This window comes from Psammomys obesus, unplaced genomic scaffold (assembly GCF_907164565.1).
Source record: "Psammomys obesus unplaced genomic scaffold, mPsaObe1.curated_primary_1811, whole genome shotgun sequence".
Taxonomy (NCBI): domain Eukaryota; kingdom Metazoa; phylum Chordata; class Mammalia; order Rodentia; family Muridae; genus Psammomys; species Psammomys obesus.
Window position 1 is genome coordinate 21,089,680 of NW_026596079.1, and position 26,250 is coordinate 21,115,929.

General features: G+C 41.2%; 1 protein-coding gene across 1 annotated transcript in view; it reads left to right on the top strand.

Moving 5' to 3' along the window:
* Positions 1–26,250, top strand: part of Sntb1 (syntrophin beta 1) — a 246,996-nt gene that overhangs the window by 98,724 nt on the left and 122,022 nt on the right. The window contains exon 2 of the mRNA XM_055626379.1: positions 7,142–7,358. Coding sequence (XP_055482354.1) covers positions 7,142–7,358 — 217 coding nt within the window. The remainder of the gene's footprint in view (positions 1–7,141; positions 7,359–26,250) is intronic.

Below are 26,250 nucleotides of genomic sequence, written 5' to 3' on the forward strand. Positions count from 1 at the left end.
TAGGCCCTGAGAGTTTTAGACCTTGGCACCCGTTATCTATTTTCTTCTTCCTGCACAGTAATAGCTTTCCCTCCGCACCAATTTTCAGCAAAGTAGCCAGAGCTACTCAGAATAAGGAATTTCTTTTTTTCGTTTAGATGTGGTTATGTGGCTAAGTTTTGGTCAGTGAGTTGTAAACAAAAATGGCTTGGCAGCATCTGGAAGGTGGAGTTGAAGAAAGGAGAGTGTGTGTGCTGATGGTTTTGGCTAACACAGTTGGGATCACCTGGGAGTCGTAATGAGGAATTGTCTGGCACGGGTGGCCTGTGGGCCACCTGTGAGAGATTTCCTTAATTTTGTGCACTGTAATGGGAAGAGCCACCCTGAATACGGATGTCACCATTTCATCGGCTGGGCCTGACTCTGAAGGAAAAGGAGTGATTCAGTTGAACACTGGCATGCTTGTATCTGTTCATTTCCTCTTTTCCTGACTGTGGATGTCATGTGATCACCTGACTCATTGTTCTACTGCTTTACTTTACCTGCAGTGGTGAGCCAAACAACTTCTCCTTTAACGTGATCTTGCCAGGCTGTTTTTAATCAGAGCAAGAGTAAAAAGAACTAAGGTGCATGGTATTCTTTTCAAATTTTCCTTTATCTTCATGGGATTTGGGTCCTGATGGGTGGAACTCAGCTGGATATTTTAGATTATCAGGAAGTCTAGTAAAAATGTGATGTAGTAGACTGCAGAAGCCAGGGTTCCTGGCCTTTCAGGAAGCAGAGTTGCCCTCCTGGATCTTTTATTTCATTCTAAAGTTGCTAATTAATAACATACTTCTTCATTCAATGGACTCATTTGGGATACCTGTCCCAGACAAATACAGACTTAGGTAACACCTTTCTTTCCTTACATTAAAACACACTTACTGATTATGTGTAAGAGCTTTAGAAGTCAAGCCACAAAGAACCAAGCTTTCGCATACTCTTTGTCCTTGTCAGGGGCACTACTTTTTCTCCTCCAATCATCTCTGTGCCATTCTTACTCTCCACATAGGGGTCCTTAGCCACAGGCCTCAATCAGGGATTGAAGAGGGCTCAAGTGTTTAGGCATCTTTTAGAAATTCTGTGCACTCTGGGACCTTGTGATTGCTCTTACTTCCTCTAGGGAGAAATCAGAGTCTGCTGGAGAAGTCCAGGGGCCATTTCTTTTTCTTTGTTTTACAGAAGAACAAGCCTCTTTGTTTTCCATGCCCATCAAGCAGAAGCAAGATCCAGGGCTGCGGATGCAGCTCAGTATGGAACATCTGCCCACCATATAGGAGACCCTGGGTTAGAATCCCAGCACAGGGGAAGATAAATAGTGTGGTGGTTTTGTTCTGTTTTAAAGCAGGCCCTCACTCATATCCATGCAGCAAGGGTTTACCCACAGAACTGTCCCCAGCAGAGATATGTTACTTCTCTCATTCAAGACAGGTACGGAAAGAGGTCCCGTGAGCCCAGCTATCCTTCTCAGGAGCAGTAGAGGGGAACCTATCCATCCCCCTTATGTTTTTTATCCGGAAAACTGTTTTTCCCCCAATTATCCTAGGATTCATTTAGGGATTTTGCTGAGACTTTCACACAATACTAGCAAAATCCCGAGATGCAAGCTGAAGGTTCAGGTGAGGCAAACTCTCTGCAATAAAAGTAGACTGTTAAACCAACTCAAAGTATAAAGAACAAATTGTATGTGATTTCCATTTGGCTTGAGGTAGAAGCTCCCAGGTCTTGTTCGGCAAAGCCAAGTCAGGTCCCTGGACCTCGTGGATCGGCATGTTTGCTTCTGGAAAATTCTTATTCTCCGCCATGTTCTTTCTATTCTGCTGTTCTGGGTCTATAGTTTATCTCTTCATATGTCTGCTGTTCTGGGTCTACAGTTTATCTCTTCATATGTCTTACTCTTATACTTTTGGTTGTGAGCCTTTAACAGCTGAGCCATCTCTCCCGCCCTATATCTCTTAATCTTTAATCCACATCTGCCATCATTTCTTTTTTAAAGCTTTTGTAATTGTGTGTATGCACTTGTGTACGTGTAGGGTAAGTGTATGTGATTCCATGTATCTATAGAAGACAGAGCCATTGAATCACTCTGGAGCTGAAGCTATGGGAAGTTGTGAGAAGCCAGGTTTCTCTGGGAATGGAACTTAGGTCCTCTGTAAAAATGTAAGAATGCTCTCAACCATTGAGCCATTTTTTTTTCTGTATAGAGTCTTTTAATTCATCATTCACTAGTTCCTTCTTCTGACATGCCTCTCTAATGGAACTTTAATTTGAGAATTCATCATCATCATCATCATCATCATCATCATCATCATCATCACCACCATCACTATATCACTAGACATCTTGATTGCTTTTTAACTCATGGGTTAGATTAGTCCTCTAAATATTCTCTGGAAAACTCTCTTAATGTTTGTCCCTTTCAACTACCCTCCTACAGTTTTTACGTACATATGGTTGTTACTACCATCAATTGCTTGTGCTCTTGGTACCTTGTTTCCTAGTGTGCAGCATTTTCTTTGCTTTTTACACCAGCTCATTGCCTCTAGAAATGGTTCTCAGCACTCTTTGCATAGGATGGAATTGCTTTCTTCCATAAAGAAAAATCATTTGATTCCGTGAAGCAGCTGGAGATCTCTGAAGTGTGGTACCTCCTTAACTCAGGCTTAAATTTTAACACAAACCTTCATACCTCCTGCTCCTCCCAACTTCCTCTTCCCTAGACTTGAAAATACTTTAATTGGGATGGTTCCTTATCGTTCACAGGCTGCACAATCCTTTGTACATAAAAATGAACTGATAAGTTTTGATGAAAGAACGATTTTTTAGGTTATCATATTTACCACCTTAATGTATCCTCTCTGTCTGAATTCTATTGGCTGGCTAAAAGCATCACTCTTCATGAAATGGTATCCCCAATAAGGCAAACCTTCCTCAAGGCAATGCCATGCCATCTCTTCTATGTAAATTACTCTAATTCTGTGCCACATAGAAAGTGGGTACTCGGTAAATATTTGCTTTTAGGCTAAGATTTCAGCATGCTTATCTATTCTTCCCACAAGTGAACCAATCCACATATTTCTAGCATTCTTTATGCCTAAGCAGGATATTTAGAATAATGCTTGGATTATCACTGAGGGTAATCCTTTGTGGCCCCAGAACTGCTCGACCTATGTCTAATATCTTTTCCCTTAGGTAGCCCAGTCCACTGTCCAGGAATTCTCTTTACAACTGGCCAGTAATTGGGCTACTGTATTACTCACTAGAAACCATTATTGCCACTATCTAAAATAAAATCCAAACTTACCAACTTTTGCGCATCTTTCGTCTAAGTGGCAAAGCTGGATTTCATGGAAGAGCATTTCTGGATGAACAAACTAGGGCTCAGTGATTACTTACCCTATGAGCCCCTAGATAACAACCTTCCAAATGTCAGTGGCTGATTTATGTAAGAACACTGAGTGCGAGGATAACCTGTGTACTTTTCAGAATTAGAATACTACAAGACTTTTCTGAAAAGAGTAACTATATTTTTATATTTATTTCCTGTGGGTCCATGAACACAATGAATTAATAGTAGCTTAGATATTTTTTAAAGACCCTGGTTTCCCTAACAAATATAAAGTGAGTTCGTAAATAGTAATTGCGAATCTCAGCTATAGGACACCACATAAATAACCTGGTTAGATATTCGGCCCGTGATTAAGGGCACTACAAATGTTTTTCCTCATCCTTCTTGCAAACTGAGATCAAATTTTCCTCTCCTATGGAACTGCAATCAGAATTGCAAATCAGAGTGAGTTATATAAGAGGACCATCATTATCCTTCTGTTTCTTAAAGTGCTAGCCACGTTTTAAGGCTGAGTTCAAATACCACTTACTCATGCCGCAACCTCGAGTCTCACTCTGAAACACTCATTCTCATCTCCAGCCAGAGTGAGTGATAAGCATGCCTTCCAAAAAAAAAAAAAAACAAGTTCTCCTTATCCCAGTTGATGCTTGAATTTCCTGCATACCAGTAAACATAATTCTGCAATTCACAAATCCAAGCAGTTTTTACCATCTGCAGAAACATGAAAGTGTCATTTTTTAAATTAATTTATTTTTTATTCACTTTACCTCCTGATTGTAGCGCCATCCCTCCTCCCCTCCCAGTCTCACCCTCACTCTCTCCCTTCCCCCTCCCACTTTCCTCAGAAAAGGGGAGTTCCCTTTCCCATCCACCCCAGCTCATCAAGTTGCATCAAGGCTGAGCATGTCTTCTTCCCCTGTGGCCTAATAAGGCAGTCCCCAAGGGGAAAGTGATCAAAAGGCTGGCAAGTGAGTCCCTGACCAATTGCAATCAGTCCCCATTTCCCTTACTAGAGAACCCACATGAAGCTAAGTTGCCCATCTGCTACATCTTTGTAGGGGACGTAGGTCCAGTTCATGAATGGTTCTTGGTTGATGCATCAGTCTCAGCAAGGCCCTCTGGGCCCTGGTTAGTTGGCTCTGTTGGACTTCTTGTGGAACTTCTGTCACCTCCAGTTCCTTTTCTCTTTCATCCCACATTTCTACAAGACTCCCTAAGAATTGCCCAAAATTTGGCTGTGAGTCTCAGCATTTGCTTTGAGGTACTGCTGGGTAGAATCTCTCAGATTATCATACAGGGTGTTCGGTATCATCGCGACACTTTTGAGCCATGTCTGTAGATTTAGTAGATTCTCCTTCTGCATCATCTTCCCACCTTCTTGTGACATCCAATCCTCTCTTGCAACTCCTCCATCTCTGTTTCTTTTTGATATTCCATGTGACCCTTTCCCTAGTCACTCCCACCCTCCCTCAACAATTTTTTTGCCATTTCTTCATCATCTTTCTAATTTTTTAACTTTAATCACAATTATTCACACAAAACACACACACAGAGATTATAAGATTAAAAATACAGTATTTTTTTAAAAGCCTCATCCCTTTCAACTTTGTGTAGCTAAATTCGGTCTTCATGCAGTTTCTACGTTTGTTCTGAGCTACATCTGTGCTTCTCTTTAAACACAGTTCTCGGCAATAACACATTCCTTAAAATATTCTGTTAGTGAGTGACCTCTCTTTTCCTAGTAATCTCTGCTGACAAGTTTGAAGGGAGGTCCATAGAGCTGTAGGTTCCTACTAAACACTAAATGCCTACAGGTTCTTTCTAAGTTCTTTATTCCGATTATAAAACTTACTCATTCTGCTCCGTGCCATGGCTTCTGTGCTTCTTCAGTAGGATTTTCTAGAGGCAGTGATCCTGGGTGAGGTCGGGCAGCAATTCTGTAGCCTCCCAGGCTTTGCAGCCTCTCTTGTGCCAAGAGCAGCTCTGTGGAGCAGGGAAATGGTAACATTCTGTATTCAGCCAGTTCACAGCATGTAGGACACAGCACGAGGATCCACATGGGGCACCAAAGACACCTACTAGAGTCATCTTCATGTTACAACTTTTGAGTATAGAAGCTACATGCTGTATAGTTAAATATGAAAGTGTGCAAAAAGATAGTAAATGAGTAACAAAGGCCTATTTCTATCATGTTAGCTTTTTACTCCAATTTCCGGAACAAATTACTATCAATATTTCCTGGAGTTCATATTTCAAATTAATTGAAGACATATAAATATATATATTAGTATATGCATATATTATATATAAGTTTATATAATAAATATAAAATAAAAAATTCACAAGTATTTATGGTTTTATACACAAAGATATTGAAGTACATAGACTGCTGTCTACTTTGTGCTTCCCCTAACCACAGATCTTCCAAGTCTCGCTCCATCAACATCTCTGTATCTATCTCATTTTAATACCTGTAGAGATTACAATGTATTTAACCTGTTATTTTTCTAGTTCTGCGTCTTCTAAAAGAATGGCTCCGTTTCTACAGATTTTGCCACTAGGTTACAGACATTCATATTCATATCTTTGTATACATGGTTTCAGCACCATTGAACTTGAAAAGTCTACCCTTGCTTCTGATATCATAACAGTATCCTGAGCAGTGATGTGACTCCTAGATTCCCTAGGTCTACATTAAATCATACTCTTTCAACCCGGGTTGCACTTCATATCATCTGCCTACTGTTTTTAGTCTTTCTTCCAGAATATGACTTATAATCAGGAAAAAAAAAATAGACATTGTCAATTTTGAAAAAAAGCTACATGCAATTCCCAACTACTGGACACTGTAATAGCAAGTTCTAAAATTGCCGTTGGTACATAATTTAAATAATAGGATAATTATGTTGAAAGGAATGTGAATCTCGTTCAGAATTTAAGAGGCTCGGTGCTTAACAGCATGTCCAAGTCAAGTTTCTTTTAGAGATTTTTCATAAATTCAACTGCAACTTGCTGGGTTTTTTTCTTCAGAGGATTTCGTATGTGAATAAAGGATATTTATATCATCCACATCCCTCCTTATCCCCTCTTCAACTCTTCTGCATCCTGTCAACTACTTACTCTCAAATTCATGACCTTATTCTAAGCTTATTATTGTCACACACACATGCACACACACACTCAAAATCTACTGAGCCTCAGTAGTGTTGCTTGTAAGTACATGTGTTCGTGGCTGACAACTAATATTGGGAAACCAATTGGGGGCCCATTCCTAAAGAAAGCTGACTCTCCCTCCTTTATCTAGGAGGTGAGCCCTTGTTGAATTTTGCCCCATCCATGTTGGTATGTTAACGGGCGCAATCTTGTGAAGGCGCCCATACTGTTGAGAGTTCATGGTTGCAGTTTCTCTGCCATGTATAGAAGACACTAGCTAGCAGAAGTTGTCTTGGTCCTGTGGCTCCTACAATCATTCCACCTACAATCTTCTTCTTCACCGTTGTGAGCCTTGGGTGTAAGAGTTGTTTGGGGGCTGCATTTTGACAAACTGTAGATCTCTGTAGTAGCCTTCTGTACTACGCTATGGGTACAAAGGTAAGTATTTTCCCTGATTCTTGGCTGGGTTTACAGTACCTGGTATGTGTTTCCTTCTACTGGGTGAGACAATTATACAGCTGTTGATTATCACCAACAGATAAGCATTACTTTTGTGTTGTATGTGTGCTGAGCCAACCCTGGTATTCCTAAAAGTGCTTCTTGTCTTTTTGTTTGCAGTGAAGTACATGAGAGAAGCCACACCTTATGTGAAGAAAGGATCCCCTGTGTCTGAGATTGGTTGGGAAACACCTCCACCTGAGTCCCCTAGATTAGGGGGTGGCTCTGCAGACCCTCTGTCATCTCAGTCCTTCTCCTTCCATAGAGACCGGAAAAGCATTCCCCTCAAGATGTGTTATGTCACCCGGAGCATGACCTTGGCTGACCCTGAAAACAGGTAACTGGCAAAATTTCCTGGACTCTGAGGTTACAAAGAGAATTTTACAGGTTATGTTTATGTCTGTAAAGATGCCATGGTTCTCATGAATAGAACAAATGGTCCTCCCACCCTACAAGCATGAGGAAGATGCATATTGAAAGGGGGGATTGTATTCTAGCCAGGTTCCCTCCCATTCTCCCATTTTTTATCCTCATGATGTAAATACACATGACCCATGTTCTAGATAGAGTGGTAGCACTGGAATCAGGATCTTTTCTGGTTTGGTCATTGTGAGTCTATGAGACTAGGTAAGTTCCGCAAACCATCATATTTTGGTTTTGTCATCAATAAGAAGGGAATAAGTGAAATAGATACCAGGTTGTGAGGGTTAAATGAGGAAATCCTACGAAGTGCTTTGCACTGGAAAGAGCATGCACTATAATTATGTATGCTATTCATATCAGTAAAAAGCAAATCCACCCACCTGAGCCTCAGCATCCTCAACAGTGGCTCCTCAGGGTCAGATGGTAGAAGGCTTAAAGCTCTTCTCACCCATAGGAGGATAAAAAGTGGCACCAGTCTAAGACTATTGTGTAGTTTTCCAAAGTCCATAAGTGACTCTGCATGCCACTGCGTAGGCATTCCACCAAAGTCAGAGAACCCCGGAGTCCAGCAATGGTGAAGTAAAAGTTTATGGCCTCTTTTCACTCCAAAATGATTTGATTGTAGGAAAAGTTATCAAAGAAGAGAATTAAGAAGAAGAGAGGAGAGGGAGAGGGAAAGAGAAAGGCTGAGGAACTGAGCCAGCAAACGGGGACTCCTTAGTAACCTTTGCATCCACATGAAGCTGCTAAAATTAGAAGCAGCTCTGCTGGTCCTTACTTACAACATGTGTGGGACAGCTGCAACTCCCACGAATGCGAAGTATTTGGCCAGGTTCACAGTTGCTGATGGGGAAAAGCAGAAGCGATTGGGGCGGGGAGAAAACTGACTCCTTGCCCCCTCACTCCACGTGGGTTTTAGTTCTCTCGTCCCAGTAAGTTCACGCTAAGGAAGCTGCTAGGGCTCTTCTGGCCCCAGCCACCTGTAACATCCCTCTGCCCTCCTCCGCAGCACCCTTGCTGGTGCCCTCATTTCAGCACAGGGACGGCGTGCTCATCAGAGCCAGCTAGCAGCATGGAGAGGAAAGTCAGACCACGTAGAATGAGGAGGTAGTCCTTCAAAGCCCTGCCATCTCTCTGTTTCAGTTTCCCCTCCATTTCCACTGACTCCCTGGGCCTGCAGCTGATTTCCTAACTGCTCAGAATTTTCTCCTCCCTTGGGTCCTACCCACCTAATCAAATAACTGCTTTCGCTGAAGAATCTAATGTCAAGTTTCACATATAATGAATTCGCAATCTACAGCGTGCTCATCTTGCACTATGTTTTCTGTTAATTCATTCTGTCTGGCGGTTGCAAAGTAACAGCTTACAGGTGCGCTCAGATCATACATGTTTCTTTTAATAGTCTACCATTTTAATCCATTTGAAATAATTGTATTGACTATTGTGAAATTTCACATTTAAATGATGCATTCCTTAAAAAAAAATGGTGGCTACTTTTGTGCCCACTGCTGCATGAAGGGCTGTAAGGAGCAGGAGCCCAGAAGTGCTTCACACTTTGACAAGGGAACAAACGCTCTTTCTCATTCTGGTTGCTCTTACTTAGGGCTGTCACAGAATTCCTTGCTTCGTTCTTCATATTACCTGCTTAATATCTGACTTCTTAATGCTCGTGAATCCTCCTTTGAGCTCTCTGAGGTGTTGCTGTTATCCCCATTCTACGAGAAGAAAAAAAAAAAAAAGGAGGACCTAGAAATTTCCAGAAACATCACAGAAGTTATTAATACCTTGGAGGAAGGTTTTTTTTCTGTTGTTCTTTCTAGCAGTTGACTTATATGCTGTAACATGTATGACCTATAAACAACATGAGGTCAGTCAATTATCAGACTATTCTGAGAAACCTCAGGCTTTAGTGATACTTGGAATTCCATTATGTGTGGCTATACACACAGGAGAGTGGGTTTTTAAAGCTTAATACCATTGCACTGCTGTTTAAGTCTACCACTGATGAGTTATTTGCAGAGCATCCTGGGTGGGAGAGGCAGAGCATCCTGGGTGGTAGATGCAGAGCCTGTCCTGCTGGGATATGAGGAACAACAGGGCAGAATTAAAAATGAGGATCCAGCTGAGATGGATGGTTTAGGAGGAGGCAGCAGTCCAGATAGATCCCAAACTGCTGCTACCAAGGAGATAAGGGTGAGACTTGTCTCTAGTAAAGAAAAAAGGGGGCAAGGGCAGAGAAGAAAGAAATATTTTATAGAATTGCATTTGCATGCTGGAAAGAATATAGCATTGCCAATCAAACAGACAATATTGGCAAACCACAATTCTGCCGAGTACAAGAAACACTCCTAACGCAAAGTGATTTCAGAAGTAAAAGATGCAGAGCTTGGCAGTGGCCCACAAAACCAATGCAAAGGAACAGCAACAGAAAGCACTGGTTTCAATCTTGATCTATTACAAGGTAAAATGCAGGCTGAAGAACATAAAACAGAACAAAGAAGGGCTGATTTATGCCGAGGGACAAAATTCACAAGAAGCATTTGATAGATTTAAACACAAACCAAATAACAATACAGCAGCAACTTGTATAACAGAAGCTATAGAAAGTTCACTAAGAAACAGAAGCATGATAGGGTAATTTAATATATGTCACTCTCGGTCTAAGATGAGTCACATGGAAGGCAAAAGATAAATAAGGATATAGAAGACCTGAATAGCATAAGAAGTGGTTCCTAGATGCATCCTAAAATTTGTATCTTGCTATTGGAGAATGCACTTTCTACTCAATTGCACATAGAGTCTACAACCGTCACACCTTGACATTCCTAATCTCATCTTAGCTCAAATACACGCAGAGCCCGCATACAATGAGGCATCACCACAAAGAGGGTGGAGTAAGTCCCGTAAGGTAGAAATAATATAAACAATGTTCTCTGACAGTAGTGGGTTGAAACCAGAAAATTAATAATAAAATCAAACTTAAAATAAGCTCTGTCTTGGTTTTTTTTGTAAGACATTCCCCATAAGTAATTCTTGAGCCCCAGAAGAAATACACACTACACTTCTAGCCCATCTTTAAAAGATAATAATGAAAGCCAGTACACAGGCTTAATAGGAAATAGAGAAAAACCCTAGGGCCCACCTGTGAGTGAGCTGGCCCTGCCCTTCACGTGATGCACCATATGGGGTAGGAATAATACAGAGCTGGACATGGTGGCTGGGGCAAGTGAGCCAGCCCTGAGGATATGAGCAGGACAGCTATGCTTCCCCTTGTCTGGGCAAAGCAGAAAAGCTGGCACGGTAGTGTGGGTGCAGGAGAGAAGGTGGGCTGACCAACTCAGCTGCCACCGGGGCCTGAGTTGGCCCAGCCAAGAATCTACTCCATCTATGAACTGCTGAAGCATGTGCTTCAAGGGGCAGGTCTTGCAGTCCCTGCAAATCCAAAGCTACAGGATCTCCATGACGCAGGGCAACAAGAAGCTATCCGAGAGGAGTCCCAGTGAGGATCCAGTATTGATAGTGTAGCAGTAGCCGGAGGCCTCAAAACAGGCCTCATTGCAATGAACATTTGCAAGTAAAAGTGTTTGTGTAAAAGGATGCGCTGTGTGACACCCCAGGACGCACACTGCAGCTCCCATGGCAGATTGAGTTTTGTTTGTTTGTTTTTCTTTTGGGAAGGTAGGCTGCAAGGGCAGAGGGCAGATATGAAGGGACGGCCAGATGAGTGAGATTGGGGTCCATGATGTGAAAATCACAAAGAATCAGAAAAAAAAATTCAAGAGAGAGAAAAGGAGCAAAGAAAGTGTCTAGCCACAGGAGTGGTGAAGTCTTGGTCCTGCCACGCCTACATCAGTCTGGGCAAGAACTCATCTTGTGTGCAGTTAACCATCTTCAACATACTCCGCCACTTTCTGAGCTTTGCTGAGGATTGGGAGTTAAAACAAACAAAAGAGCTGGGATTTCACCTAGCCTTGGCAGACACCAAACTAGTCTCTGAATCATTACCTCCATTGTCTCCAACTCATTACCTGACAGAACAGTTCACCAGAACAGTCAGCCCTGAGTTAATGGCCCCTACGTGCCAGAACACAAGAAGGGATTGACAAATGCCACAGCATCTCAGGGGCTGATGCCCTCAGTGGGCAACACAGTTGCACACGGTTTCTATTAAAACCTTTAATGCTCAATTGCTCAACTAGAAATAACCACAGAACAGCAGGCAACATTGCTGATCTTTCAAGGAAAAAGGTCACTCAGCAGGCACCAAATCCACAAGAATTTCACTGCTAGTGGCTATCAATGAGGACAACACACACTTTTCTAATGCTAACTCTTAACATGTCCCCTACTTTTCATATTTAATTCTTGGCCTTCACACACATCTTTCTCATGGGGCCAGTCCACAGAATACTCAGTCCACCAGAGTATTTGGAGCCATATCCTTTCTGATGTTCTGTTTTCAGCTTGTTATTTTTCCACTCTCCTATCCTGTAGACAATGGAATAATAAACTGTATTTATGCAAATAGACACACACACATACAATAATATTTATAATTATTCAATATTGAATAAAAGCCCCTGTTAAGCTTTGTGTCTTCCCTAACCACTCAGCGCCGGTTCTTACATGTCCAGCCTTTATGCTCCAGCAATCTTCCCCTCCCTGCCATCTTCCCACAGTCCCTCATTTGAGCCTCAGCAGAAGTAACCCCTCAGGGACATTGCTTTCTTGCCACACCTTCCACACAGCCCTCTCCATTACTGCATCCTTCTCAAAGACTGACAATGTTTTCTGGGCGCCTACCTAGTCCCTAAGCTATATGGTTTTTGAAATCGGAGAAATCCCATGGCTTTATTTCGTGATCCCCAGCTTTCAGGAACAGTGTTCAGTACAAAGCAGTCATTTAAGAATGTTTTCACAGGAAGGGGAAGGGGTCAAGATGGCGGTGGCAGGAGAACACTGCATCTGAGGAGCAGGACAACATTTTCCATACAGTGATCATGAGACTGAACTCTGGGCCCTAAAACAACAGCGATCCTGTTTCCCAGGTGAGAGGAAACCCCCACAGCGTGGGAATCAGTCAGGTTCACTCTCAGGCCTCCCAGCCAGAATCTGAAAGAGATCCCAGGTCCTGCACCAGACAAGAGCCACATGCCTGCGTGTCCTGATCACCTTCCCAGGCTGATCAGTGGGCACAAAAACACCAGAGACGGGGAGTCCCAGTCTCGAGAAAACCCCACGGGGAAGGAAGGCAGTGGGACTGGCCAAGAGTCACCCAGTCTTTACCTGGAAAAGGTCTCGCAGCCTGGTGGGTATGAGCTGCCATCATTGAACTAGGCTCAAGCCGCCAACACGGAGAGTGGCTGCATGCCAGCTCTCTGGCACAGACGGAGCTGTGTGCCCCAATGCAACAGTGACTGGGATTCCCTGTTGGGAGAGGGCCCCATGGGGAAGAAAGGAAACGGGGACCCGAATTAGGTCATCCACTATATCCCTGGGAAAGGTCCCGCAGACTAGCGGGCGGGTGCAAGCGCTGCCAGCCTAGAGACCTGCTTTATAGCAACTATTCCTCACAGACAGAACTGTGCGCCCCAGGACACCAAAGACTTGGAGTCACTGTTGGGAGAAACCCTCACAGTGAACGAAGCAAAGGGGATGGACTTAAGCCACCCAGTATATCCCTGGAAAAGGTCCCACAGACTGGCCCCACCCAGGGACCTGCTGTGCACCAGATGGCCTGCTGTTACCAGGAGAGCAGTACTGACCCACCACAGATTACCACTTGGGTACTGGGACACACAGCCCTAACCTCAGACCTACAAAAGCCCGGGATCCCCGAGATCAACCCCCAGATACTGCTTCAAGGGGCAACCAGTTACACCTAACAAAACGGACCAAACCAAGGGACACACAGGTTACAGCAGCAGCTCACTAAATTTACAGGAAGAAACCCAGAAGCAGGGCAGCTGTCTCCAGGACTTCTCCCGGTGAGAGGAGAGCCCTAGAGACTAACAACGACCACAGTTACCACTCAGGTCTCTCTGCCTGAGGTAGGCTGTGGCAACTCCTGAATAACACCAGCCATACAGTGACTACACACAAAAAGCTGAGGAGGCTTCCTTCAGGAAAAACCATCTTACTGCCAAGAGGATTCTCTCCACCACAGGATTCCAGGAACCACCAGAAACTAACTCCAAACACCTACGATAGCCCAATGGGTAGAGGCCAGTGTTAAAGCTCAACCAACAAAAGACAGAGCAATATGGCATCTCCAGAACCCAGTTATCCAGGAGCAAGTAGCCCTGGACACCCCACCATAATTGAAATTCAAGAAGATGACCTAACATCTATGCTCATGAAGAGGATAACAGAGGAAACAAATAAAATGCATAAAGAAATAGAGGAAGATAAAATAAACAGATTATGGCCATCCGTAAAGAAATAGAGGAACATTCAAACTACCATAAGAAGTTTTCAGGGTTCTGATGTATATTATTGGCTGTTTTTCATAATCACAATATACATTAGGCATTCCTTAATATGTAATTTGAAAGTATATTAGTCCTTGTTTAAATGAAGATAAAAGTGTTACAGCGCTTGTGACAACAAAGTATGCAGAATTTCAAGTTGGCAGAGCTGGCTTTGAGGAGGACTGTTAGAGCGTTATCTTGGAAACAAACTGATTAACAATTGATTAACAAAGTGGTTTCAGTTGAAAACCCTCTTCATATCTTTTTATGATATCTAGCGTTTTTCTAATTAAAGTCTGTGCAAAATAAAAAAAAAAGAAATAGAGGAAGATAAAAACAAACAGATTATGGCCATCCGTGAAGAAATACAGGAAGTTGCAGCCAAACAGTTTTTGGCCTTTAGAGAGGAAATGCTTAAATCACTGAAAGAAAAAAAAGAAACGGAGGATTGTTCAAACAAACAGCTGAAGGAATTGAAGGAAAAACAGGAAAATACAGTCAAAAAGGTGAATGAAATCAACAAAATGGCTCAAGACCTGAAAATAAAATTGGAAAAATTAAAGAACCCACAAATGGAGGAAATTGTAGAGAGAAAGAACTTAGGGAAGAAAACAGGAACTACAGAGGTAAGCAAAACCAATAGACTACAAGAGATGGAAGAAAGAATCTCACGTGTGGAACATACAATGGAAGAAATAGATGTATCTGTTAAAGAAAATGTTCAATATAAAAAAATTCCTGACACAGACCATCCAAGAAATTCAAGACAACATAAAAAGACAAAACCTAAGAATAATAGGAATAGAGAAAAAAGAACACTCCCTTCTCCAAGGCCCAGAAAATATTTTCAACAAAATCATTGAAGAAAATTTCCCCAACTTAAAGGAGAGGCCAATAAGAATACAAGAGGCCTACAGAACACCCATTAAATTAGAACAGAAAAGAAAATCCTCCTTCCACCACATAATAATCAAAACAGTAAGTATACAGAACAAAGAAAAAATACTAAAAGCTGCAAGGGAAAAAAGCCAAGTAACATATAATGGAAAACCCATTAGAATCACACCTGACTTTTCAACACAGACTATGAGAACCAGAAGGGCCTGGACAGATATCATGCAGACCCTAAGAGAACACAGATGTCAGCCCAGGCTACTATACCCAGCAAAACTCTCAATCCTCATAGACAAAGAAAACAAGATATTCAATGACAAAAACAAATTTCAACAATAACTACACACAAATCCAGCATTACAGAAGACACTAGAAGAGAAAATACAACCCAAGAAAACTAGCTACTTTCAAGGAAACACAGAAAATAATTAACCTCACTACAGTAAAACAAAAAGCAACCAAGCACACAAATTATGACCACAGTCAACATCAAAATCAAAGGATCTAACAGCCAATGGTCATTAATCTCTCTCAACATCAATGGACTCAATTCTCCAATAAAAAGACACAGACTAACAGTGTGGATGCGTAAACAAGACCCAGCAATCTGTTGCATATAAGAAACACACCTAAGTCACAAAAATAGACATTACCTGAGGATAAAGGGTTGGAAAAAGATGGCTTTCTAAGAAAATGGACCCAAGAAGCAAGCAGGAGTAGCCATTCTAATATCTGATAAAATAGACTTTCAACCAAAATTAATCAAAAGAGATGGGGAAGGACACTTCATACTCATCAAGGAAAAATTCCACCAGGAAGACATCACAATCCTGAACATCTATGCCCCAAATGCAAAGGCACCCACATTTGTAAAAGAAACATTGATAAAATTTAACCACACATAGATCCCTACACATTAATAGTGGGAGACTTCAACACCCCACTCTCAACAAAAGACAGGTCAACAAAACAGAAATTAAATAAAGGAACAATGTCTCTAACAGAGGTCATGGATCAAATGGACCTAACAGAAATTTATGGAACCTTACACCCAAACACAAAAGAATTTACCTTCTTCTCAGCACCTCATGGAGCCTTCTCCAAAATAGACCACATAGTGGGTCACAAAGTGAGCCTCAACAGATATAAGAATATTGAAATAATCCCTTGTATCCTATCTGATCACCATGGAATAAAGCTGGACCTCAACAACAACAGATGTAGCAAAAAGCATACACACACATGGAAACTGAACAACTTGCTACTAAATGACAGCTGGGTCAGAAAAGAAATAAAGAAAGAAATTAAAGCCTTTCTAGAACTCAATGAAAATGAAGACACAACATACCCTAACTTGTGGGACACAATGAAAGCAGTACTAAGAGGAAAGTTCATAGCACTAAGTGCCTTCAAGAAGAAATTCGAGACAGCTCATTCAAGCAACTTAATGGCTCACCTAAAAACCCTAGAAAAAGAAGAAGCAGACACACCAAAGAGGAATAGACGGCTGGAAATAATCAAACTCAGGGCTGAAATCAATCAATTAGAAACAAATAAAACAATTCAAAGAATCAATGAAACCAAGAGCTGGTTCTTTGAGAAAATCAACAAGATCGACAAACCCTTAGCCAAGCTAACTAAAAGGCAGAGAGACACCATCCAAATCAACAAAATCAGAAATGAAAAGGAGGACATAACTACAGACACTGAGGAAATCCAAACAATCATTAGGACTTACTTCAAAAGTTTATGTACCACAAAATTTGAAAATCTAAATGAAATGGACAATTTTCTTGATTGATTCCAATTACCAAAGCTGAATCAAGACTAGGTAAATCAATTAAATAGTCCTATATCCCCAAAGAAATAGAAGTAGTCATCAAAAGTCTCCCATCCAAAAAACGCCCAGGACCAGATGGTTTTAGCAAAGAATTCTACCAGACCTTCAAAGAAGAGCTAACTCCAATTCTCTTCAAACTATTCCACAAAATAGAAACAGAAGGAACATTACCAAACTCATTCTATGAAGCCACAGTCACCATGGTATCTAAACCTCAGAAAGACCCAACAAAGAAAGAGAATTTCAGGCCAATCTCCCTCATGAACATTGATGCAAAAATACTCAACAAAATACTTGCAAACTGAATAAAAGATCACATCAAAGATATCATCCACTATGACCAAGTCGGCTTCATCCCAGGTATGCAGGGGTGGTTCAATATATGGAAATCCATCAATGTGATCCACCATATTAACAAACTGAAAGAAAAAAATTACATAATCATCTCCTTAGATGCTGAAAAAGCATTTGACAAAATCCAACATCCATTCATGTTTAAAGTATTGGAGAGATCAGGGATACAAGGCATGTATTTAAACATAGTAAAGGCAATATACAGCAAGCCTATAGCCAGCATCAAACTAAACGGAGAGAAACTTAAAGAAATCCCACTGAAATCAGGGAAAAGGCAAGGCTGCCCACTCTCTCCATACCTCTTCAACATAGTGCTGGAAGTCCTTGCTAGAGCAATAAGACAGTTGAAGGAGATCAAGGGGATACAAATTGGAAAGGAAGAAGTCAAATTATCATTATTTGCAGATGATATGATAGTATACCTGAGTGACCCCAAAATTCTACCAGGGAACTCCTACAGCTGATAAACACCTTCAGCAAAGTGGCCGGATACAAATTTAACTCCAAAAGATCAGTAGCCTTCCTGTATACAAAAGACAAAAGGGCTGAGAAAGAAATTAGGGAAACAACACCCTTCACAATAGTCACAAATGACATAAGGTACCTTGCTGTAACCCTAACCAAACAAGTCAAAGACTTGTATGAAAAAAATTTCAAGTATCTGAAGAAAGAATTAGAAGATATCAGAAGATGGAAAGATCTCCCACGCTCTTGGCTTGGCAGGATTAACATAGTAAAAATGGCCATCTTACCAAAAGCAATCTACAGATTCAATGGAACTCCCATCAAATTACCAACACAATTCTTTACAGACCTGGAAAGAAAATTTCTCAACTTCGTATGGAATAACAAGAAACCCAGAATTGCTAAAACAATCCTCTACAATAAAAGATCTTCTGGAGGTATCTCCATCCCTGATCTCAGGCTGTACTATAGAGCAACAGTAATAAAAACTGCATATTACTGGCATAGAAACAGAATGGTGGATCAATGGAACCAAACAGAACACCCAGAAATAAACCCACACGCTTATGGATACCTGATATTTGACAAAGATGCCAAAACCATACAATGGAAAAATGATAGCATCTTCAACAAATGGTGCTGGTCTAACTGGATGTCTACACGTAGAAAAATGCAAATAGATCCATACTTATCACCCTGCACAAAACTAAAGTCCAAGTGGATCAAAGACCTCAACATAAAACCAGACACATTAAATCTGTTAGAAGAAAAAGTGGGGAAGAGCCTAGAACTCATTGCTACAGGAGACAACTTCCTAACAGAACACCAACAGCACAGGCTCTAAGAGCAACAATCAATAAATGGGATCTCATGAAACTGAAAAGCTTCTGTAAATCAAAGGACACCGTCATCAAAACAAAGCGACTGCCTACAGATTGGGAAAGAATCTTCACCAACCATTTTTCTGACAGAGGGCTAATATCCAGTATATATAAAGAACTAAAGAAGCTGAAAAGCAGCAAACCAAGTAATCCACTTAAAAAACGGGGACATGGACGTGGAGAGGAGCATGCATGCAGAAAGGGGAGGTAGGGTGGGATCGGGAGGGGAGGAGGGAGGGGCTTATGGGGGGATATAAAATGAATAAAGTGTAATTAATAATAATAATAATAATAAAGAGGAAAAAAATGGGGAACAGAGCTAAACAGAGAACTCTCTGTGGAGGAATATCGAATGGCAGAGAAACACTTAAAGAAATGTTCAACCTCATTAGCCATCAGGAAAATGCAAATCAAAACGACCCTGAGATTTCACCTTACACCCATCAGAATGGCTAAGATGAAAAACTCGAGTGACAACACATGCTGGAGAGGCTGTGGAGAAAGGGGAACCCTCCTACACTGCTGGTGAGAATGTAAACTTGTACAACCACTCTGGAAATCAATCTGGCACTTTCTCAGACAACTAGGAATAACACTTCCTCAAGATACAGCCATACCACTCCTAGGCATATATCCAAAAGTACACAATAAGGACATTTGCTCAACCATGTTCGTAGCAGCTTTATTTGTAATAGCCAGAAGCTGGAAACAGCCCAGATGCCCCTCAACTGAAGAATGGATGCAGAAATTGTGGTACATCTACACAATGGAATATTACTCAGCAATGAAAAATAAGGAAATCATGAAATTTGCAGGTAAATGGTGGGACCTGGAAAGGATCATCCTGAGTGAGTTGTTCCAGAAGCAGAAAGACACGTAAGGTATATACTCACTCATATAGACATGTAATATAGGATAAACCTACTAAAATCTGTAAATCTAAAGATACTAATCAAGAGAGAGGACCCTGACTAAAATGCTCAATCCCCATCCCAAAAGGCAAAGAGGAAGGACATCAGAAGAAGAAGAAAACAGGAAACAAGCTAGAAACCCGCCACAGAGGGCCTCTGAAAGGCTCTGTCCTGCAGACTATCAAAGCAGATGCTGAGACTTATGGCCAACTGTTGGGCAGTGTGCATGGGATCTTATGTAAGAAGTGGGAAATAGTAAGATCTGGTGAGGACAGGAACTACACAAGGAGAGCAGCAGAACCAGAAATTTGAACACAGGCGTCTTCCCAGAGACTCATACTCCAACCAAGTACCATCCGTGGAGATAACCTAGAACCCCTGCACAGATGTAGCCCATGGCATTTTAGTGTCCAAGTGGGTTACATAGTAATGGGAAGAGGGACTACCTCTGACACAATCTGATTGGCCTGCTTGTTGATCACCTCCCCCTGAGTGGGAAGCAGCCTTACCAGGCCACAGAAGATGACAATGCAGCCACTCCTGATGAGATCTGATAGACTAAGATCAAAAGGAAAGAGAGGAGGACCTCCCCTATCAGTGGACTTGGGGAGGGGCATGCGTGAAGAAGGGGAAGGGAGGGTGGGATCGGGTGGGGAGAAGGGAGGGGCTCATGGGGGGATACAAAGTGAATAAAGTGTAATTAATAAAAAAAATGAGAAAAAAGAATGTTTTCACAAATATATGGAAAACAACATACTTGTCTGTTCATTGTGGGCATTCCTACTTCTTCAAAGTTTTCTTTTGAAGAGATCTTCTCCCGGATAGCTTTGAATGTGAGTGAATAGATTAAAGCAACCTTCTACCTCCATATATAGAAAATTAGGACAATGCATTAGCCAACCTGGTAATGGGTGTGAGTAGCTGTGCCTGCACAGGCAGTGTTATGAGGCATCGGTTGCCACCTTGTGAACTACACAACAGCATCTACTATACATTTTATGTGTAAAGTATGAAGAAAGACATACAACCTGTCCTGAAAAATCAGTATGCCTTTCTATGCACAGTGCGAAAGTGAGTGCTAGAAAGGTTCAAATGGAAAGGTGTACTTGGCACAGTGAGGTAGGGTCTAGTAAGTCCTGTGACACACTTGGATTTATTTCCATAAAGCATCATCAGTGATGTCACTATAAAATCAGAAGCTAAACTTCAGCCACAGGAAGTCAGAAACTTTATTTAAAGGCCTGTAGGAATGGATCCATCTCTAAAAGGTTGACCCACATTAACATAATAGCCAGAGTCCACTTAAGTGATCAATGCAGTTGTCAAGCAAACAGACTTTCTTGCAAGGGAAGATCTTGTACTCTTATCATGCACAGATCGCATGGAAAGACAAATGCAAATATAAGCAGAATAGCAGAACACTAAGTTACTCTATAATGCTGACTTCCAAGGCAATCTAAGCATGTATTTCCTCTATGTGGACAAGCTACGTGAGAAATGTAAGCACCAAAATAATTAGTTGGTGAGTGAGGGACCAGTGTAAGGTGGGCTAATACCTCTGAAATGCTTCAAATAAGAAAGATAAAGCTGGCCTCTTCAGCATGGGGCGGGCCTTTGCAAGGTGGCCATTACAGAGCGTTATGCCTTGCCAACTCCCTTTCCTCCAGGCTGTATATAAATAACCTGCAGCTTCCCCGTGTGGTTCCCCTGTCCTCTCATAGCTAATTAAACTTCTTTATTTCATGTGGTTCTTCTTTTTTTTTTTTTTTTTTTTTTCTGATGAGAGTCAGAACTCAGCAGAGATGGGGTTTTGTTTATCAAATTTAATCACTTTCTAGTCTTGGCTCTGAGGCTGTTCTCATATCAGTTTGTTCCATTAGAGTTCAGATGATTCCAAATACTTTAGTTACATATTTATAGACAAAAGGGGTTTTAGTGACTACCAACAGAAGAATAAACATTTTATTAGCTTAAATTTATTTCCTCCTTACCCCATACCTTCTGTAGAACTCATTAAACTTTGAATACTGTTGACAATTCCCCTCCTTAATTGCATTCAGAATGAAGATTCATGAGGCACTTACATCTGCCTTTTCTCCTCAGGATGACTTCCCTACTCAGAGGCTCTCCAAATACACATTTTCTTATTCTGCTTTTTGATTCTTGATTGGACACTTAATAATGTCCTGCTTCATAATGGAACCTACCGTTCAGAGATACTGATTTACATTTCATTTGAAAACAGAAGGGAAATGTAAACATGAGTAGCTGTGCAATATGAAATGAATACATTTTAACTATCTGGGATGGAGGACCAAGTGAAATGCATGCTATATCACTGGGGGGGGGCACAATTGGAAATTAGAAATTTTAGATGTAAATCCCAGCGCTGTAGCTCGTTCTCTGCTACTATCTCTCCTTAACTTATTTTTTATCACTGCTCTGCCCTGTTCTCAGGCTCTTCATCTGCTATAAGTGAACAGTTGTGTGCCTTCCAAAGTGTTATGCTGAATCTTCTATTCAGTACTATTAACTGGTGGGGATGTAGAGCGCTCAACTACAAATGGGACAGCTACATTCCCTACTACTCCCCGAAGTTCAGGGACCATCAGAAAAAGGAGGAAGATAGATCGTTAAGAAGGAAACTCCAGAGTGAAATGGTGTCTTCTGAACATGACAGGACTGTTGTAATCATGAACTCATGGAAACAATGGTTTCTTACATAAGTCTGTACAAGATCAAGCTGGTCACCATTCTAGTGTGGAAGAGGAAGGAGAAGAAGTTACTGACAGTTGGCAGCACTGGGGAGGGGGTTTGAGACAGTTGGTTTTCTTTAAAGGTGCAGTTGACTGTACTCAAGTAGTTGAGCTCATATCCGTGAGTATGTTGGCAGCATAATTAGGACTCAGTAGGTTCTAAACCAAACAAAGGCACAAAGTTGGAGATGAGTGGGGAGTGGCAGGATGGGTCTAGAAAGAATAACAGAGAAGAGTAGGAAGTGAATATAATCAAAACATAGTTTATGTATTTTGTATCTCCAAGAAGTAATAAAACATTGCATTTAAAAGGAAGATGGGGACTTTAGAAAACAATTAGGTTTAAGATCAGTCCCTCATGAATATGACTAGTGTCCTTCAAAAAGAGACTTAGAGAGCCCGTTTGCCCCTTCTAGCATCTAAAGACAGGTAGTAGTTGTCATCTATGACATGAAGGCCTTTCACCAAATAGTACATTTACTGGTGTCTTGATTTTGGACTTCTAGTCTCTAGAACTCCAGGGATACATTTCTCTTCTTTATAAATTACTCTGAAGTATTTCATTAGAACAATTTGAACAGAGTAAGACAAAAATTGGTGCTAAGAGGTGTTATGTTTCTACAACAAATACTTGACAATGTGGAAGTAGAGGCTAAAAGGATTTCCTGATACATTGCTCTGAAAAGATGGTTGTGGTGGGGACTCAGAAGAAAAGATTGAAGAGAAAGTATCTTAAAAACAGCATGATCAGAACGTCAAGGAGCTTGGCTGAGTTGTATTTAGTTTGTACCATTTTGTAGAAGTGTTTTGAGTAATGGACTAGAATATTTGGTAGAAGAAATACCTACACAAAGTGCGGAAGATGTGCTACAGCTTCTCCAAAATACAATATCTCCATCTGTGTACCCTAGTAAGGGGAGCAGGGACTGTCTCTGACATGGACTCTGTTGCCTACTCTTCTTCCTCGCCCCTGGTGTGGGCAAGGAAAATGTGGGGGCGCATTTTCAGGCCACAGAGGAAGAGGATGCTGCCAATCCTAATGAGACTTGGGTTCAGATGGTAGGAGACTAGGACTCCCCCTTTCTGAGAAACAGGGAAGGAAAATGGGGAGAAGAGGGAAAGAGGGTGGGACCAGGGAGAGACAATGGAGGGGACTACAATCAGGCAAAGTGCATAAATTATTAAAAATAATAAATCTAAAATTACAAAAAGAAAAAAGCATAAGAAGAAAGAAACATATTAAAGATAAAATTTATAACCCAAAGGGAAGCATAATTTAAATATTTTGACAATTCTCATCCTAGCTGTGTTGTAAGATTAAAAAAGAATACAAAAGGCATGGCCAAGTGAACCTTTGGTAAGGAGGTTGGTGCAGATAGACAAAAGCCAGATGCTATTCAATTAGACAGTTAGAGAAGGACCTCAAAGGTATTTGCAAGCTTTTTGGAGCTGTCTTACCCTTGGTTTGCCCAGAATGTGCAGGCCTTGGGAAGAGAACAATTACAAAGCTCTGTCCCTTGCACCATGCATGGTCCAGTGCTTCTGACTGCCCCAGGTAGTGCTCAGGTCACTATGGTGCTGCATCCCCCCTGGAATCCATGGCTACTCCCCCCTATATTGCAAAGGATGTATTGCAAAGTTCTAGGACCCAAGCCACAGGATAAGATCACGGCAGAGAACTCCTACTAAGACAATTCTCAATGAGATCATGGAGATTACAGACCAATATACTCAGCAGCATGCAGCTCCAGCCTTGGAGAGCTACAGGCAAATGGCTCTTTTCCAGAAGACTTTCCATCTGCTCTGTTTCCAGAAAGCCACGGGAGACAGAGTAACCTGGAGACTGGGAAACCAAACCCCCACGGAGTATATGAGAAGAGGAGGAATCTGAGTCAAAGATTATTCTGAAGATACAATGTTATCTTGCTGGGTTTGGATTTGAGTATGACATGTTCCTGCTCTTTTCCTTCCCAGCTCTCGCTTCTGGAATAGGGGTGTGTAGCCTAAGCCCTCCCTGCCACTGTGGTTTGCAACCATGCATCTTGCTTGGTTTGGCTGTCTCACAGTTGGAAAGGAAGAACAAGTTCATCTCACTCCTGTCTGAGACTAATAGCTAGATGAGACTTGGACATTAGACTTTTGAGTCAGTGCTACAGAAAGTTACTATCTGGGAGACCACTGAGACAGAGTGAGTACACTCTTTGCCTAAGAAGGACATAGATTTTGAAGGATCGGGGCATGGCTCTTAAATGCCTATCTGGGGGATAAGCATTTTTTTATATGATGACGTCTAAGCTTCTGTGAAATATCATTAAGATACAGCGCTTTTGTGAGGTGAATAGATGATTAATGCTTGAGATTAATGACAATATGAAGGAGTTTTCAAAAAGTCTAGTCACTCCTGCTGCAACATGCCAGCACATCCTAGCCATTATCTGTGAAGACCAGATACACACTACACACCAAATCAGCGAGAGCCTTGATCATAGACTCCCCAGAATCCAGAGCTGTCAGTATTAAAGTTCTGCTGTTTCTTTAAATTCCAAGCATAAGCTATTCTATCTTATCTGTCCATCCAAACGGAGATGTTTTCTATAAAACATGGTTCAACGTTCTAGCGATGCATAGTGGTTTGTATGACTTGGGTGGGTTAACGGTGACAGCCTCTAATTCCTATTAGAACAATGACGTCATAATGTAGACCAGTCAAAATGTTTTCGTTACTGGGAGCAAGGAAAGCAGAGGAGTTCTGCTCCAGTGTTGCTGCTGTTCTGGTTTTATTTCCTCATCTTTACTCAGAGATCAGAGAACTTTCCAGGTCATGTCCCCAAGCTGTTGAGCTGAGATTTATTTCCTAAGAAAACGTTCTTTAATAGAGGTTTTCAAGACTGCTGAGATTGCTGGCTTCTTGCAAGGACCTATGCTCTAATTTCTCAACTCGTAGTCTCCCTAGAACTTAAGTATTATCTGTGGGTCAATTCCAAGTCCTCAGCCAGACTCTGTAGCATAGGCCTGTAATCTCAGCTGAAGGAAGCGGATCACAATTTCAAGGCCTGCCTGAGCTACAGAATGAGTTCGAGGCTAACCTTAGCAGCTTAAAGGAGACCCTGTCTCAAAATAGAAAGCTTTAAAAAAAAAAAAAAAAGACCTAGGGACATGGCTCAGTAGGAAATTGCTTGCCCTTGTATCTGTGAGGTCCTCAGTTTGATCCTCAGTGTAAAGAATAAAATTAAATGCCAAGTCCTCAACCTACTACTTCCTCCGCCTTCTGCTATTCACTGTCACACCCCTCCCCACTTTCTAAGAGATGCCTTAAATATTCTGCATCTTTGTTTTCAGCCCCCTGGCCCCAGTGTGACGCCTGTCAATTTTATTCTTTCTGCGAGACTAGAATTGGTTTAAAACCCACACAAGTAAATATGTCTTAATACATTTCAGTTACAAGTCCAGGTGTTAATAATACAGGGGTTTCTGTATCTGTGTAGAAGACGGGTTTTCACATTCTAGACTCTCCCTAAAGCTTGCTAGTGAAATTTATTGTGCTTGCCTATGTATATCATGAGTGAGAGCCAATGTTCTTTTTATTTGACTTTTTTTGTTTGGTTGTTTGGTTATTTTGACCTATTCCAACTTGTTGTTTTATCTTACTTTTTGTTTTCGCTACTATTTCTTAGCGGCCTATTTGTGAGCTAGATGGGAGGGGAAGTGGAGAGGAGTTGGGTGGGGGCAAATAATCAGAATATACTCAGTGAAAAAGAAATCTATTTTTAATCAAAGAAAAAAGTCAATGTTCTAATTTTTCAACTACAGATTAAAAAATAAGTTCAGTGTTTAACATTTAGAGCTAAAAATTAATCCATGCATGTCTGTGGTCCCAGCTATAAAAGAAGCTGAGACAGGGGAATTATTTGAGCTCAGGAAATGGAATCTAGTCTGGGTGAAATAGCAAAATCCTTATTTCAAAATCATCAATATTTTTTAAGTCAAATGTTTGATGTAAAATTTTGTACTTTTCTCTATCACCAAAACTACCCCTTTGGTAATATATATCCACCTCTCTATGTAACTGCTCATCACCTATCACATGTTTGTCTACGAAACTGCTCATCACTTAGACAATGCAAGGGAAATATTCTGTTGCCGGAGAAAAGAAAAAAAAATGCATTCAGTGCAAGTGTGGCTATATTTATATAAAAATAAAATTATAAGAAAAAATATTGAGAGTTATAGATGAA